The sequence below is a fragment of the Leuresthes tenuis genome, unplaced genomic scaffold (assembly GCF_036924035.1).
Source record: "Leuresthes tenuis unplaced genomic scaffold, fLeuTen1.0.hap1 SCAF_7, whole genome shotgun sequence".
Classification (NCBI taxonomy): domain Eukaryota; kingdom Metazoa; phylum Chordata; class Actinopteri; order Atheriniformes; family Atherinopsidae; genus Leuresthes; species Leuresthes tenuis.
The window spans coordinates 15,585,605-15,601,877 of record NW_027325361.1 but is presented as its reverse complement, the minus strand read 5'-3'; the positions used below and the strand labels follow the sequence as shown (position 1 = coordinate 15,601,877).

The 16,273-nt window shown below is 46.4% G+C and overlaps 1 protein-coding gene across 1 annotated transcript in view; it reads left to right on the top strand.

Moving 5' to 3' along the window:
- The window catches only part of insrb (insulin receptor b), a 72,887-nt gene that overhangs the window by 16,070 nt on the left and 40,544 nt on the right, over positions 1-16,273 (top strand). Inside the window, exon 2 of the mRNA XM_072389495.1 lies at positions 4,357-4,905. Coding sequence (XP_072245596.1) covers positions 4,357-4,905 — 549 coding nt within the window. The remainder of the gene's footprint in view (positions 1-4,356; positions 4,906-16,273) is intronic.

Below are 16,273 nucleotides of genomic sequence, written 5' to 3'. Positions count from 1 at the left end.
GACTGATTGGGTTGTTATTGTAATTAAGAGATCCTGTATATCCTGTGAGAACACCAAGCTGTCTGCTTATGGGTGGTCCTGAGCGAGTGGGTGGGCCACAGAGAGATCACGGTCATTGTCCACTGAACCCCCCCCCCCCCTTCCCTCTGTACATAATGACGACTGTTTTTTGTCTTTTGTTTCATGTGTGATGCTCCAACCTGGAGCACGTTATTGTAAATGAAATGGCTCAAATGAAAATGAGGGGGGGGGGGGGTTCACATCATACTACGTGCCTTCTGGAGTCCACACTTTTAGATGTAACAATAACCGAAGACGGGCAGCAGGTTTCCCTCCTCTTCCTTATACCTTCTTCTGTTTCTGTCACTTTGGGTCCTGTTTTTGCCGTTTGTGTCCAGCGGACCCCCTCCCTCCCTCCACCCTTTCAGGCTGGTGCTTGTCACGTAACTGTGGTCCATAGCGGCCCTCCATTCATGCATGTGATCACCAACCGTTCTGTAGGTCCTCTCTACGTCACTCTGCGTTCCTGTTTGGGCTCGGGTTACACTTTCTCCCCTCCCTTAATTTTTCTGCCTCTCTTCTTCTTCTTCTTCTTCTTCTTTTGCTTGTGACTCCTCTCCTTCTGACTCTGCCCCCCCCCCCCCCCCCCCCCCCCCCCCCCCCGCGCTTCTCATGAATGCCGTGTGTTCCTGCTACCAATCCAAGGAGGAGAGAAGGAGATAGCTCATTATTTTAAAGACATGGGCGCTCTCACAGCCAACCCCTGACTGCAACACCCCCCCCCCCCCCCCCCCCCCCCCTTGTCCCTTCCCCATCTGCCCCCTGATGACCCTCCTCCCCACCCCCGCCCCCCGCCGGTTGAATACAAGACTCCATTTTGCAGGAGGAGCTCCCAGCTCCCTGCTGCTTCCCCTCATGGCCCACGAACACTTTTTTTTTTTTTTTTGTGTGTCAACAAAGCTTCCAAACAGGAGATGAGAAATATGTGCCCGGCCTGTGAGGAGAAAGATCATCATCTCCACCAAGCCGCCCCGCAAAAAGCACACCAAACGTGAAAAGGTCACGTTTATGACCGCACGGTGCGTCTTGAAGATCATTTAGGGCAGGAGTGAGTTGCTCCCTGGCCCTGCTGGCGTTGCGTAACGCACTTTGTTGTGTTGTCGTGTTTCACAATAGGTATCCGGTTAGTGCTGCAGGCGGACAGCAAGTGGGTGGCCTGTAGGCCAGTTTGATGACTCCAGGAGATAAAGCAGGAGGAGCTGAGAGAGGTGTAAGGTTGCCGTTATCACCGGTAATGACACCAACCGCCACACAGTGGACGAAGGAGTGTGTTTACTGGAGGAGTTTTGCTTTCTGATACAGTGTGTATCTAATTGAGGGTGTGGCCAGAGGCACACTTGCTTGAGAATGAGCCGCCGCTGTTACAAACCCGGTGTTATCTTCCGAGATGCTGAACGGCTAAAATGGATTTATTGACTTATTTTATGAGTTGTTTTTTTGGCTGCTGGCAGTTGTGAAAGCGTGCAATTGTGACCTGTCCAAACAAATGTGCATGGATTTGCATTGATCCGCTGCTCGCTCTGACCCCCGCTGCACATCGGGCCGTTTATGGCAGATTGATGGTCGCTGTTAGTAATTCATCCAAAAAAAAGAAGACTTTCGGAATCAAGGTCATTTATATATTTGTAGATATTTTTGCTCCAGTAATGTCCCTGTCAGGGAGGGGTCTGCTGAGGCTGTTTCATGATATATTTCTCTCTTTTTTTCAGTCAATTTTGATCTTTTCCTCTAAAGTAGGAAAATGTGCTGTGACAGTTTTGATACCCATTTCTTTTTTCCATTTCTACCACCGTGATACTGACCCTTCTTGCTGACACGCAGTTGGAGTAAACATGGATTTTATTTTATGAGTTTAGGGATCACAGGTTTTATTGGCTGCTCGCCATCACAAGAAGTCACTTACGCCATTTCATTGACATGGTTCTTGTTAGAGTTTGTACCCAGATTGTGGATGTGTATGTCTCGCTAACCATTAACAGAATGGGGAAGTTAATAGCTTGCTTACACGGGGAAATGCACGGGGCCAATAACAACTGGGTGGAAACAAACATTCCACCGCAGTGAATTTGGGCTGCTTCTAAATCTGCTTCTAAGTCTGTTTTTTCTTTTTTCTTTTTTTTTTTTTTTATTTGTTGTCGTGTCTGTGTCATTGAGTGTAAGGTGTACTGAAGCAGATGGGCCTCACAACATGAAACTGCACGGAAAGACGTACAGAGCGATGAGGACTTGTGTGTCTCTGACCTTCCGCAGACTCAATGGAAACCGTGAGAATCGCGGTCCATTAGTGCTCAAGCTTAAGCCCCTGCTCCATGGTTCTTTTTTTGCTTAATTCTATTACTTTCATTACAAAAATCAGCCGTTTTCCCTGTTGGGTACTTATATTGTTGGCAAATCTAAGATTTGGAGGTGACAGTTTTTAAAGCTGATTAGTTCCGTGGTTATTTGCAATGATTTGCAGTAAGTGTTTCTTTTTCTCCAGTGAATCTTCAGCCTCCTAATATTAAAAACGTTTGACTGCTAACCAAGCTAACGTAATGTCAGCGGTTAAAGGATTTTGAAATGCTCTATTTGAAAGTTGCTGTTAAATCACTCTCCTCCCATGTAATGGTTGACTCGGGACGTGCAGTAATGGCATGTGGGCAAAAGAGAGTTTGTGCCTCTTTGCTTCGCAGTATGTTTAAGGCGTATGCTGATGGAGAGAAAATCAATGTGACAGCACTGCACCGTGGGTGCTTTTATCCCCCCCAAAAAAAACAACCCCAAAACATTTTAACACCATCTACCATCGACTGTGTGGCGTGTGTTAATCTGGACTCTCGTTTCGGAGACGTTTGACTCGCCTTTCGAACGTTTCTCCTTGCCGGTTTGATTTGGAGACATGTTGGGTGGTTAACTGTCAAAGGCGGATTCTTCTGTTTGGCAGCTGCTGGCTTCAGTGCAGCGCGTTCCCAGCACGCCATGCGGGAGCTGATCTGTTGCTTTTTGTCAACCTGAGGATGGAAGGAGTAGCTGCTTCTGTAGCTTTCGAGGCATTTCACTCCTCCACTCGCTCGTTTCTCTTCAACTGTCGAAGGATCTGTCAGTAATGTGCATCTCATTATGTGGAGCGAGTAACAGCGGGGTGCGCTGGGCTCTCTCTCTCTCTCTCTCTCTCTCTCTGTTCATCTTCTTAAGTAACTGTCCACTAGTGAATTCTCCACTCCTCTGATGTGTGTAAACGTGTGTTCATGCATTTGCCTTTCCAAATGTGTGCTTGTGTGCCAGTGTGCAGCAGCTAAAGACTATGAATGAGCTTGGATAAGCATTTTCCCTCAAGGCTTCATTTCTGTTAACCCCTTCAAGTCTGATTCATTCAGATCAGAAAGTGCCATACAACCAATTCCTCTCTGGAGAAATGCCACGGGAAGAGAGTGAGTGAGGCTTGGTGTGTGTGTCTGAGTTGGAGAACCCCCCCCATGTGAAAGCAGGGATTTGAGCGAGACATCTTCATGAATGGTTTTGCTCTACTTAATGCAAATCGCTGGTGGCATAAATGGGGAAAAATGTGGATGTGTTGATGTTCATATTCAGTTGTTTTTGATACGGCTGCAAATTAAGGATGAACATTTAGGTTAACTGCAGTTTTACTGTAAACCACATTCGAATCTACTTGCAAGGAATAATGTGCACCTCCATTTGTACAGCGGCGTGCCTTTAAGTTATTTAAAGTTTATGTCCTGCCAGTAAACAGACTAAACGTTGAAAGATGATCATCCTGTTTCACAACCTATTACTTTTATGGAAGAAGATGTATGTCAAATATACTCGAGTGTTCTTTGTATCGTATGAAAACCAAACGGGTACCCGTTTGATGACATTATGGCGTTGTCATGGAGATTTTCACCTTTTCTCATAGTTATTGAACAAATGATGCCTCGATTAAGAGAATAATCAATTCAAGAAGAGATTAATTAACACCAGAAAGAAATGTGAGCTTTGTTTGAAATTGAACTGAACGTCTGTGAAAATAAGGAGCTTCTCACACTAAAACCTTCAGAATGGTCCAAACTGTATAGCTGAGTTAGCGCCTCCTCTGTGGGAATGAATTTCTCGAGTTCTCGTGTTCACACTCAAACATTTATTCTTCTTTTTCAGGGATTCTGGAGATAACTTATGAATCATACTCAGTTCAGGGCTTAAAAGATATGTCAATAAAATGATAGCAACTGAATAAAATTCTATGAATAAGAGAATGAAGCGAAGGACGTATTCTTCTTCTTCTCATTTTTAAATATATATTTTTTTCTTCTCTTCCAGTTTGCCAGAGCAAGGACATCCGGAACAATGTGACCAACGTCCAGTCGCTGGAGAACTGCACCATCATCGAGGGCCACCTGAAGATTCTGCTCATGTTTAACACCAAGACCGAAGACTTCCGAGGCCTGAGCTACCCGAAGCTGCGAGTGGTGACCGACTACGTCTTGCTGTTCCGGGTCTACGGCCTGGAATCCCTCAGCGATCTCTTTCCCAACCTGACGGTGATCCGCGGCAACAATCTCTTCTTCAATTACGCTCTCGTGATTTACGAGAACCTGCAACTGAAGGAGCTGGGCCTCCACAGCCTCATGAATATCACCCGGGGTGCTGTGAGGATCGAGAAGAATCCAGACCTGTGCTACCTGGCCACCCTGGACTGGTCCAAGATCCTGGACTCGGTGGAGGACAACTTCATTGTGGCCAATAAGAATGAGAGGGAGTGTGGGAACGTGTGTCCCGGCACAGCCCAGGGTCAAACCCACTGCTCCCAGACCACCATCAACGGGCACTTCAGGGGGAGATGCTGGTCACAGAGCCACTGTCAGAGAAGTAAGTGTTTATGTGTTAATCAGTCCGAAACGCTGGAGATAACGATGTTGTTTTTTCCTCATATGCTGCTTTGATCATTCAGTTTTCTTAAACCGGCCTGATATACACATAACGGTTATGTAAGCGTGTCGCATTGGAGGAAAAATGTCCATACTGATTGGCAGCTTCATGCAGACACAATGATACGGGACCTTTCCAGAACCCACCTCACTGTAGCCCATCGAGAGGCGTAATGAGAATATATACGCGAGAGATTCTTCTGGCCAGAAATCAATTGGGAGCGACTGATGTTTTCATCCCAACTGATTTGTGAAATGATTTTTAGAACACGGAGAGCTGCCGCTGATGCAAGCAGCTAGAGGTCGTCGACCTGCAACGCCCTCCTATTAGCATTCATCGACTGGCGCTGTGTGGGCAAGTGATCTGTAATTATAGGCTCGGGATCGGCCCGATGTGTGAAATGCGCCGACTTCAACCGCATTGTTGATTCAGAGGAGAGCACGCTCGGAGGTTGTGGGGAGAAATGCAATGAATAAAGAAGGTCAGAGCTGCAGAGCGGATAGACGGGGATATGGACAGGGCATGTCAGGCGTTGTAGAGATTTTCTCTTTTTTTTTTTATTCTTCTGGTTAAAATGAGCTGTGGGTTTAGCTGCGTCTCAGCTGCTCTGCCAGTATGTCGGCCGGTCAGTCGGCCAGCTTTTCCTCTTTGGACATAAACACACAGAATGTCTTCTATTGTAAGACACACAAAGAGATACTTATTTCTTTAAGGTGATTATAGCTTGTGTTTCTTTTTCGCTTCTCTCTCTGTGTCGGACAGTGAGGCCAGAGTTCAAAGACAAACAACCTCGGCCATGTTTATACATCGACCGTCGCATCCTGTATATAATGTCGGGTCCTAGACTTTCATCCAGGTCTCGATTTCAGGGAAGTGGTAGAGGAAATGGCTCTCTGTCTCTGTTTTCCTCTCGTACGCATGCAAGCATTGGCCTTTTATTTTGGTTAATAAGAAACTTCCACTGTACAGGCGGTGGTGCCAGCGTCTACATTGTTTTTTTTGCCTGTGGTAACCGCTTATTGCTGCTCAGTAACTTTCTCTTTATCATAGACTTGCACACTTGGTGGAAAAACCGATTTGCAGCACTTTGAAGAGGTTCACCGGTGCGGTTCTGGTCCTAAAACTGAAGACGCAACACAATCCCAAAACGAAGGCTGACTGTCTAGCTTTGCCTGTGACTCACTCCTCTCTGCGGTCTATCGGCAGTGCAGGTGTAATCGGTTAAAGGATGCATTCCACCGGCACATCCACTTAGCAAACGGGCCACATATGTTACGTGTAATAAGTGTCTCGCGTGTGTGTTCACGTCTCCTTCTCCTCTTATAGGCCGGGGGGGGGGGCAGCTGCGCTCTGTGCAGTCTGACAGGAGCCAGTTAAGTTGAGAGTTGAGCGTTTCTTGAACACGATGCGACGCCCGACTCTTCCTGTGTTTGATGTGCTGTGTGTAGAACTGCGGCTCCCGTGCTTTTGGCTCACAGCAGCCAAACGCTGCCACTGAGCAATAATCTGCTTTATCTTGCAGCTTGATGTTTTACAGATGCAGCTGTGAGTCTATGGTATATTGGAGACCTGGGTGAGGAAATGAAGCGCTGCTGGATGGTGGCACGAGGAAACTGGAGGACGTTTAATTAAGAGCTCCCGTGAATGAAAACTCGAGTTTATAAACTCGGATGTAATCATAGACGCAGATGCGGGCGCAGGGTGTCGGAACATTAGACGCAGCATTAAAGTTTATGTGCGAGTGGAAAATGTGGCGTCGTTTTTTTTTTTTTTTGGTTTTTATTGGGTCCCACCCGCCTAAGGTAAAAGTCAGGGGAGAGTCTGCATTCCTCTAATCTTACACAGCTCCTCGCAAGCAGGAAAACCACCGTGCGTATGTGTGTGGACGTGCAAGTCTGCGTCGGTGTCACTGTGACTCGTACGTAACCAAAACACTGCGTATGGGAACTGACAATCATCGCTCTGTAGGCGCTGCATTCTCAGTTTTGTATATAAACATATCTGGCTTACATATGTAATTAGTGTGCGACTCTGTGCAGGTTGCTATTCAGATGTGGCGATCCAGTACAGTAGTTGGTTTTTTGTCAAGTGCAAGCTGCAATTTTGTCAGCTTTTACAAGCGGTCACGAGTCACCGCGGCTCTGTTGCCCCGAGTGAATGTTGCTGGTTGTTTTGCTCTCTGTTGTGAGAGTTTTATTTAATTTTTTGTGTGTGTGTGTGTGCTGCTCTGCATCACAAACTCCTGCTGCTGCTGATTTATTTCTTTATTTATTTTAACTCGGTCACATACTTGTTGTTCTGTGTTTACTTGTTGCCTGAATCAGCTGGAATGGCTTTCAGAAGATGAATCCCCCCCCCCCAGTCCTACGCTTCGGATGACGCTGTAGACGAGAGAAAATCAAAGCAGTCGTCTTGTGTTTAGAAACTGAAGTGTGTTGGCTGCAGATGTGAGATGTCTGACTGGAAGGAAGGAGGCTGGAGCAAAAATACCTTTTTAGAAGGAGGAGGTTGTCTGGTCCGAGATCAGCGGGGTTCGGATATCGCCGGCGAAGCTTTATTAGTGCGTTTGTAGGACGATGCAACATGCTGGCACCCGATGACTCCGGTATGAGTAAAAGGTGTCAGACCCAGAGAAATGCTGTGTTGCTGTAGAACACTGAACAAACGATATTAATAGTGGACAGTAGTTTTAAAGCAGCTGAAAAGAATTTAGAACTAAGAAATGAAATGAAGGAATCGAGATGAGCGCATTTAAAGACGAGACAAAAGCAGAAAGAGGGAATGGGAGCAAACACTCAGCCTCCTGTTTAGTTAAGGCTCTATCTGCTCCGGGGGCCTGGCACACTGTGTCCAACCTTACGCACCAGCCAGCGCTTTGCTTGCACAACTCATGCACACAAAAACATACACAGGAGGAGAGAAAGCTTTTCAGGTCAGAGTTCACTGTGTCTTTGCCTACATTCTTCATTGTGCCGTGCGATTGCTTTCAGTCTCAGCTTCAGCTCCAACTGACGAAAGTCACCGCGGGGGGGAATGCTTTCTGGATTACACGTGCACTTTTGAGGCCGTCAAAGTCACACAGGTGGCTCCCCTTAGATGGCGGTCGATCTTAATGGCTGCCCATGCGTCATCAGACGGGGGCTTTGTGAACCTTCTCCTGACCAGAGGTGAATTTAAGTTGGACATCACCCAGCTGTAGAGATTCAGCAAAGAGACCCCTGACTCTGTCAACGTGGACTTCCAGAACACGTTCAAGAGAACAGCATAATGTTGTGTTTTTAAGAAAAGGGAAGGGGGGGGGGGGGGGGGGCACTGCTCCTGAACTCTGTCATTTACAGTCCAGGCTGTCAGTCCATCGCCATGTAAACACATTTACATAATCCCTGCAGAGTTGATCAAACAAAGAATGAGCAGCTGATGTACACAGTGCCGCCTTTGGACCAATCAGAGCGGGTTTGGCATTTGGAAAGTGAGGGGGAGGGCGCTTAAGGAGGCAGGAGTGTTTCAGACTGAACGAGGCCTCAACATACAGTTTGAATATTTAAATATGCTTCTTGAACATTAAACTAAATTATCTTTTTTTGGGGTTTTTTTTGTAAATGGGGGAGCTAACAGGAGAGCACGACCAGAAGTGAAAGTGAACATTTATGCTGTAGCAAATGATGCATGCTGTTCTTTTCTTAGTTTCCTTGTAGGTGCCGTTGTCGGCCTCCAACAGAGATGAACTCATTACAGCAGACCTATAAAAGGTTGTAAAAGGTTGAACGCCGTCGTACAAACACACTGACGGTGGGTAACGTTCTCTCCTTGGTGCAAAAACCAAGGGTTTGGCCAAAGCTATTATGAGGATTCAGAGTGCGAGTTCACCAAGTTGCTATCTTTGTTGGAGTGTTTGTGTACGTGTGCTGCCAGGATTGTGTCCCAGCAACGGCAGCAGAACACGTCTCTCCAGCGCAGCTCAGAAGAGGAACGCACAAAGAGGACATTTTCTACTCGAGCCTTCAGAAAATGACTGTTCAGAAAGTACTTCCTCATATGGCCCCTTGTAAAACTGCTAAATGCTTTTTTTTCCTGTGCTTTGTACGACCCCGTTTACTGGTCTGATAATGCAGATTTTCGAAGGTGACCGTTTAACTTTGAAGTGCTCCTGGCCATACCATAAACTGTTGGCTCACGTTGCCGTCTCAGCTGGGGTCGGGGGGGGGGTCTCTGCGGGTGGAAATTGTCATCGGGACACATTTCCATTAGTGTTTTATTTCTCGTGCTATCAAATGAAACGGGGAGCCTCCGTGTGGAAAAGATGAGGAGGCCAGGAGGGGAAGAGAAGGGGGTCGGGCAAAGCAAAAATAAACAGAGCTAAACAAACATGGCGGGGCATTTGAAGTGCGGCTCCCAGGTACAAAAAAACGCACTCAGGAACCACACACACAGACTTTTGCCAGTGTGGCAAGTTGCCAAGTTAAAGGAGGCTTAAGAAGGGGGGGCGGGGGGTGACAGTATTTAGGATTGTTGCGCTCAGTGAAGCGTGCTGTTGGCCATCGCCCACAACCAAACAAAAACACTTTCCCAGCCCTGCTTCTTAATTGCAGTGCGAGAGTGTTTCTACTCGGGCTCCTTCCCAGACTCTCACTGCCTCCTCTGCTGTCCTCTCCGGCTCAGTGTCTACAGTTGTTTCTAATGGGAACTGAATGAAAGAGATGTTCCCAAAGCTGCTGTTTTTAATTAGCCGTTTTGTTCAGCGACGCAGGAAAGGCTAGATTAGAAAGTCAAGCAGATTGACTGCGCGACGGTGCCGAGGTGTTTCTGTGAAAAGCTTTAAAAGTGCGTCAGAATTGCACGATAAATGGTTTAAAAGAAAGAAGGCGAATAAAGGCCTCGTATTACAGTGTTGGGTCGTATCTGACATGAGGCATTGACAGGCAATAGAATATAAAAGATGGTATTGTGCTTCCATACTGGTTGCACCCGATCGTTCATATATGTGAGCATCAGATTAAGTTTACTGCCTCGTTAAAGTCCTGTTTGGGGTTTTTATTTTTTATTTTAGTGCATATATTATCAACCATAAAAGCCCCGCATGTTCATTCAGCGCCAACCGATACAAACCTCAGAATTGATATTCAAATGCTTCATTAAATTTGATCTGTGAAGCGACAACCTTTCGCTCATTTATGGAGTCCCTGCTCTGAAAGCCTCCATTCAGGGGTGGGGGGGGGGGGGTGGGTTGTTGTTTGTGTCGTATGCCACCACATGCCATTCACCCACCGCCGTGCGCACTGATTTGCTGCTTCCCTGTGGTCAGCAGTTTTAGAAATGAAGACGAGAAGAATGCACACCCACATATACAGGAAATATCTACAGTTCCCGTTTTTAGTCGTGTCTCACTTTGTCTCGAAACCGGCGGAAAACGCGCGCAAACGCTCGCAGCGTGGAGCCTTTGGTCCACTTTGACGCACTGCAGAGAAACACCATCCTACATCGGAATTTACTCGGCCTCCCAAAAGTGGGAGCTAGATTTACAGTTCACCTGCCACTCTTAGGGTTGGTTTATAGCTTGTTCCGCATGACAAAACTGTTAGTTGGTTGCTCTGATACCATCAGACTGTCACGTTTTGCTGCTTCTCTACTCTTGCCATTTAAAACTGCTTCCCCTCCCAACCGGCAGCAGCAGCAGCCTCCTTTGAATTAAAACAGGAACCACTTAAATGATCGTTTTTTTTTTTTTTTTTTTAAATCGTTTCCAATTTCCTCTTCCATTCCTGTTCTCGAGTAAAGTGAATTGCTCTGATGTGATCCTGATAGCGAGACCCTCGCACGAACAGAACAAAGAACTGCGCACGCTTGTTCTCATCTTTCTCCCGTTTATTGCTGCAGACACGGGCGAGCTCCTCTTTGATGCTGTCCGATTGCGATAGTTAAAGCTTTTCAGTGGTGCCTTGCCTTACATCAGCATGCAATCGCACTCATTTATTTCCGTTTGAAGAGCTTGAAAAGGACAAGGAGTGAGGCAAAAGAGACACAAAAAAAACCTAAAAGAGAGAGGGGGGGGGTAGAAGGAAGGGTAGAACCAGGCATATGGAGGGGGAGAGGTAGTAATCACGCTCTTGTGTTTTCCTTCCCGGCAGCTTGCATCCTTGTTAACAAATCCAAATTAACTTTGATAAGCTGGCATCAGTTCTGTGCGTGCATGTGTGAGCGTGCATGTGTGAGCGTGCACGTGTGAGCGTGCGTGCGCTTCCTTCAGCCCGCTCCATTCGTGCAGAGCGTAGCAGGCAGGCGGTACTAGCTGAGCACCCCGGGGGATCTGGAAAACTATCTCTCCTCACTCCTCCAGCCCATCAATGGGCTGGCACTCCCACATCCTGCTCAGTGTGTGTACACACACACACACACACACACACACACACACACAGGCATTTAGAACGCATGCATGCTTATACTAAAGTGCAACCTACCCGTCTGCACAACAATTATACTACGCAGTTGTACGCACAAAACTGAGTGAAGCACGCTGACCAAGCTGCCCGCTTCTCTTAACTGGAGGAGCTGATCGGAGAAAGAAACGTTTCCTCTGGTGTGGCAACAGCCGGACCTTGGGAGGTCCCAGCATGCTGGAATGAAATGCACGGCTAATGTTGCAGCTCTGTGTCAAGAAGGAAAGAGTAATTCCCGATATCTTTAGCCTGTTTCTTTTCCAATCTATTAAGTTAGGACAAGCAGGTGTTGAGACAGAGTGGGGTGTTTCTTCCTAATGAGGCTGACAGTTTGAATTCCCTGTGTACACGTGTGTTTGATGTACGCTGCTCTGTGGAGGAAAGCGTGTTGGCAGGCAGGTGTTTACAGCCCAAGTTGTCTGACAGGACTTCCTCATTACTTCCTGCCTTTGTCCAAAGTACTTCCTACTGCTGAGCTGCACGACACGGAGGAGAGTTTTGTTGGTGGGTTTCTTTATACGTGGGGCTGAAAAGAGAAAGAGCTCGACGGCTGGATGGATGCACACACGTGTTTAACAGAGATGCTAAGCTCTGACACCGCTGCAAATGTTTATTTCATTAATAGTTTTGCTCGCCAGCTAATGTAAACCACCAAGCTGCGAAGCAATGTGTCAGAAATGAGACTACGGGCAGTCGAGCCGAGAGGTGCGGAGAAAGGATTGCTTGAAATTGTTTTTGTAGGAGGGAGGAAAATAACAGGACCCTCCCTGGGGTTTAGGGAAGGAGATTGTTTTCAGGTGTTTGGGCAGATCAGGTGACATCCTGCTTCTAGTTCCGACATCAACACCACACTCCACATTTCTGTTTATTTGCGAGGACACGCCGAGCCTTCAGAACACAGCCGAATGTCCAACTTCATCTCTTTCTACTGAGCATAGCCTAAACCTAAATGCCACCTTAATATCAGGCCTTAACCCTCAAACCGCTCTTTGAAGGAGTCCAAGAGAGTAAGAATAACTGCCTTCAAAAGATATAAAACTCAAACAGACTCACAGATTTAAAGAAAAAAAAAAAACGGCATACAAATTCAAACTAATATCTGGTGCTGACTTGGTTGCTTTTTCACGCAGCATTTAAATTCAGGGGCTTCTCTGTGAAAACTCACGACTTTCAGCACAGACGCCTCTATGTTTCTGCGCAAATCTAAGATTTTGAAAGATTTCTGTAAGCTGAAAAATCTGAACACAGGGGCCTTGGTGTGTTTTGGGTAGGTGGGCCCTGATTCCTCAGCATTTCAGCTGTTCACGTTTGATTAATTTATTTGATTACCTGCGTATACGTGCACATAACAAACCGGGACACTTGTTATGTATGCATGTACATGCACTTATTTCCACAAGAGGTGTGGCTAGGTGTGCTAACAGGCTAACAGACCAGTGATTTCATCTTAAAGCGGAATCACTATTAATAACCTCGTTTGATGTAATGGAAATAACACTTGATATGCCATTTCAGATAGCCTGCTGAAATCTTCCCACCAGAGATTCTTAAGCCACTGCCAGCTTTTCCTCAGCTCAGATCTGCTCGCCTTATGGAGCGGGTACAGTTCTCTACTTTGTTCCTCATTGCAGAGAGAATGCCTTGAACGAAGGTGGGGGGTGACCTGCTCATCAAAGAAAGGAACTACTGTAACGGAAAGAGAACACAAAGCGTCCCCGTGTGCGTAGTGTCTGTCATACCGTGGAGCCTCTTAGATTCACAGTCATGTCAGTCCACGCATGTCGGTTTGTAAATCGGGTGTGATGGCGGGAGTTATTACACACAGGGATGTATTATATGCAGCGTGTCGTGTGAAACCCACTTTCGCTGCTCTTATATCAGATTACAAGCACAACATCTAAGGGAAACGCCATCGACTCTCTGCACCGCGCTGCTTCAGGGCAGCTCTGCGGGTTGTGGAGTTTCTACTCACCTTACGCCTTCTCAAGACCCTTTCCTGGTCCTGGGAAGGAACAGTTGTTCCTTAAATCTCGAGAGCCAAAAAACAAATCCTTGAAAGTCAATTCTGAAATTAATTTTTTGTGTTTCTAAGCTTTTTCCTGAACGGAACTCGCGTATCCTCCTATGACTTCCCCATCCTGGAAGTCGCTTCCAAACCCAACTATTTCCACGTAGTGCTGCCCAGACCATTCACTTTGCTGAATGTCATGTCCTTGGCTTTCAAGAAATGACCATTTAACAAGTCTCTCCTTTGGGGGGGGGGGGAATACTCGCGTATCCTCTGGGGAGTCGAGCCCCATTGAGAGCATGCTGAGTGGCTGGGAAATCGGCACCATTTTCAGTAAGAGGGAGCTTTGAAGGTGGTCGACGGTAACCACCAACAAAGCTCCCGCTAAAGAGTGTGAGGGTTACTGGGAGAATGTGACCCTGGGTTTAAACACACAGGTCAGGGGGTGAGCGAGTGCAGGATGGGGGTAGAGGAAGAGGGTCCCAAACTTAGTACAGAGTAGGACACGGACAAATGCATGCACCCCGGAGAGGCTCGTAAGAGCCAGTTTAGAACAAAGACAAGTGTGTGAGCTGTAAGTTTACGTTCTATGTGACACCGTTTCTCTTTCTCTGGCCAATTCTGTATTTATTTTCCCTGATTCAACTTTTGTTGGAGCTCTCAACGAAAGCTGACATCTTAAAAGTGTAAAGAAATGATCAAATTCGGCTTTTTCTAAGCGGCAAGAGCCGTCTGAATGCTGTACCGATGTGCTAAATGGCTGTAGGCACCAGTACACAGATGAGCATAGTTTCATTTCGCAAAACCGGTACTTTCCTCCGACCTGCGCCTTGTTTCTTATGGCATTTCTGTTGAGACTTGTTGCATTAAGCTGGAACTTGGAGTGGGGGAAACGGTAGGAGGCAGAAATCTGATAAGAAATGTTTACACGGAAACAGAAAAAGAAAAAAAAAATGGGTGACATGTAATGTTCACGTATGAGTGAGCATGAAATGTGGATGGCCAGATAAGTCTTGGTGCCAACCCGGTGTTTGTTGATAGAGTTAAAAAAAAAAAAAAAGGCTCGTAAAGAAGTTCAATGTACGGAATACACGAGGTTAAAAGAGAAGAGGCTGTCGGTGAAGAAAAAGCTTTCAATTTCATTTAAATCTAGACTCCCCTGAAGTGAGGCGTTTGACCCTGAAGTTGCTTTTTTTCTCCTGCAGCTTGGCGTGCTGCTGAACTGTTTTATTCTGCCGGTCCACTCGTCGGCTTTGATAACGCCACCAGTAAATGCGATCCTGTAAAACCTATCGTCACTTAGCTACTGCTTAGCTCCCTGATAGCTTGAGTGGCAATATACATTTGCAAGCCATATAAAAATGCTCTTATAATCCCCCTCTCGTTGCCTAAATGCATCCTCTGTTGATACGAGAGTGGTGACAGTTATAAGAGCAGTAAAAGCGTCTGTTGATCCTCCGCAGTCATCAACACTACAAAGACTTTATTGAAGCAGAAGAAAATTGTTGCCCTCGCGGTGTGTTTTCCCAGCCCTTTACCATCTCTCCTCAACTCCCCGCCGCACTTTGATGACCCCGCTGCCCTCAAGAGGAATGAAAGCAGTTAATAATTTTACCGACGTGGTTGGAATGTCTGGTCATGTGTGGAAAAGCCTGGAAAACGCGTCAGACGCTGCTGGGGAAAAAAAAAAAAACGAAACAAAAAAAACCCAAACAAAACAATCCCTTTCTGTTCCTCTCCCTTTCTCTTAATGCTCCTCCTCATGTGATTGATCCTCCCTTTTTCCCTCTCCGTTCCTTGACTTTGGTCTCTCCCCCCTTCTTCCTTCCCCTTTGCACGCTGTGGTATGCAGACATGCAGGAATTTTTGGGCCTCAAAATGATAGACCAAACTTGTCAGCCCTGGCTCCTGTTACTAAAGATGGCCGCTTTGGCAGTGTTTGCGCCTGTGATTGGTGCACGTCTGAGTTACTCCTCGTGTGATTGGTCACAAAATGTTTGTCCACAGTTCATGTGTCGTTGGCAGAAGTGTAAATTTGAGATTTGTGTGTCCAAGTAGCCATTTCCATCTGTAGTTTGCGGCTGTTGCCGTTTCTTCTTCTTTCTCTTGGTTTTCTGTTCGGAGCGACACATGTTTTTGCATTTAATCTGAGCTTTTTGTTCAAAGTGTGTCGGGATGATGAATGAATGAATCTTTACTCGAAATGTAATGCTGCTGACGTTTTATGTGGTTGCATCTTTTAATCGCCGCGACTCAATTTGCATCATTCAAAAATGCCAACGATCATTTTTAAAGTAATAAAATAACTGTATTAACTCAGCGGTTAGATTAGCTTCACACAGTATTCATATTTGCTATTGAACACAATGTCGGCGCAGAGCTGGTGCTCAGATTCTTCTGTTTACAGGTCTTCTGTCGCTTCCCTTCTTCTCATGTGGCTTTATTCTGCTTGTCAGGTGGACAAGGTGACTGTATTGATTCTGATCAGCGGCGGTTCCTTTGTGGCTGATCTGCTCAGTGCCAAAAAACAGTCTCAGAAGTGTTGTACCTCCGGTACAGATGTGCAGTCTTGATATTGACGTTCATTTTCCTGGCCGTGCTGCTCCTGCTCCCGCAGACCAGTGCCTCTGCCTCTCTGTTCTTTGCACCGACATGTGAGAAGAATCTTATTAGATTATCCTCTCGTTGCTTTGGACCACACAGTGTTTAGTGGTGGTCGAAGGGGTTTGTCAACTCAAAGTAAGCGCTGTTCACCTGAAGACGAGGTTATGATAGTTTCTGGTTGCAGTCGTGGAAAAAAACGTTTTCCTCACGAATTTCTCAGAGCTGCAGCAAAGGGCCATGCTGTTGTCAACCGCTCAGTGTT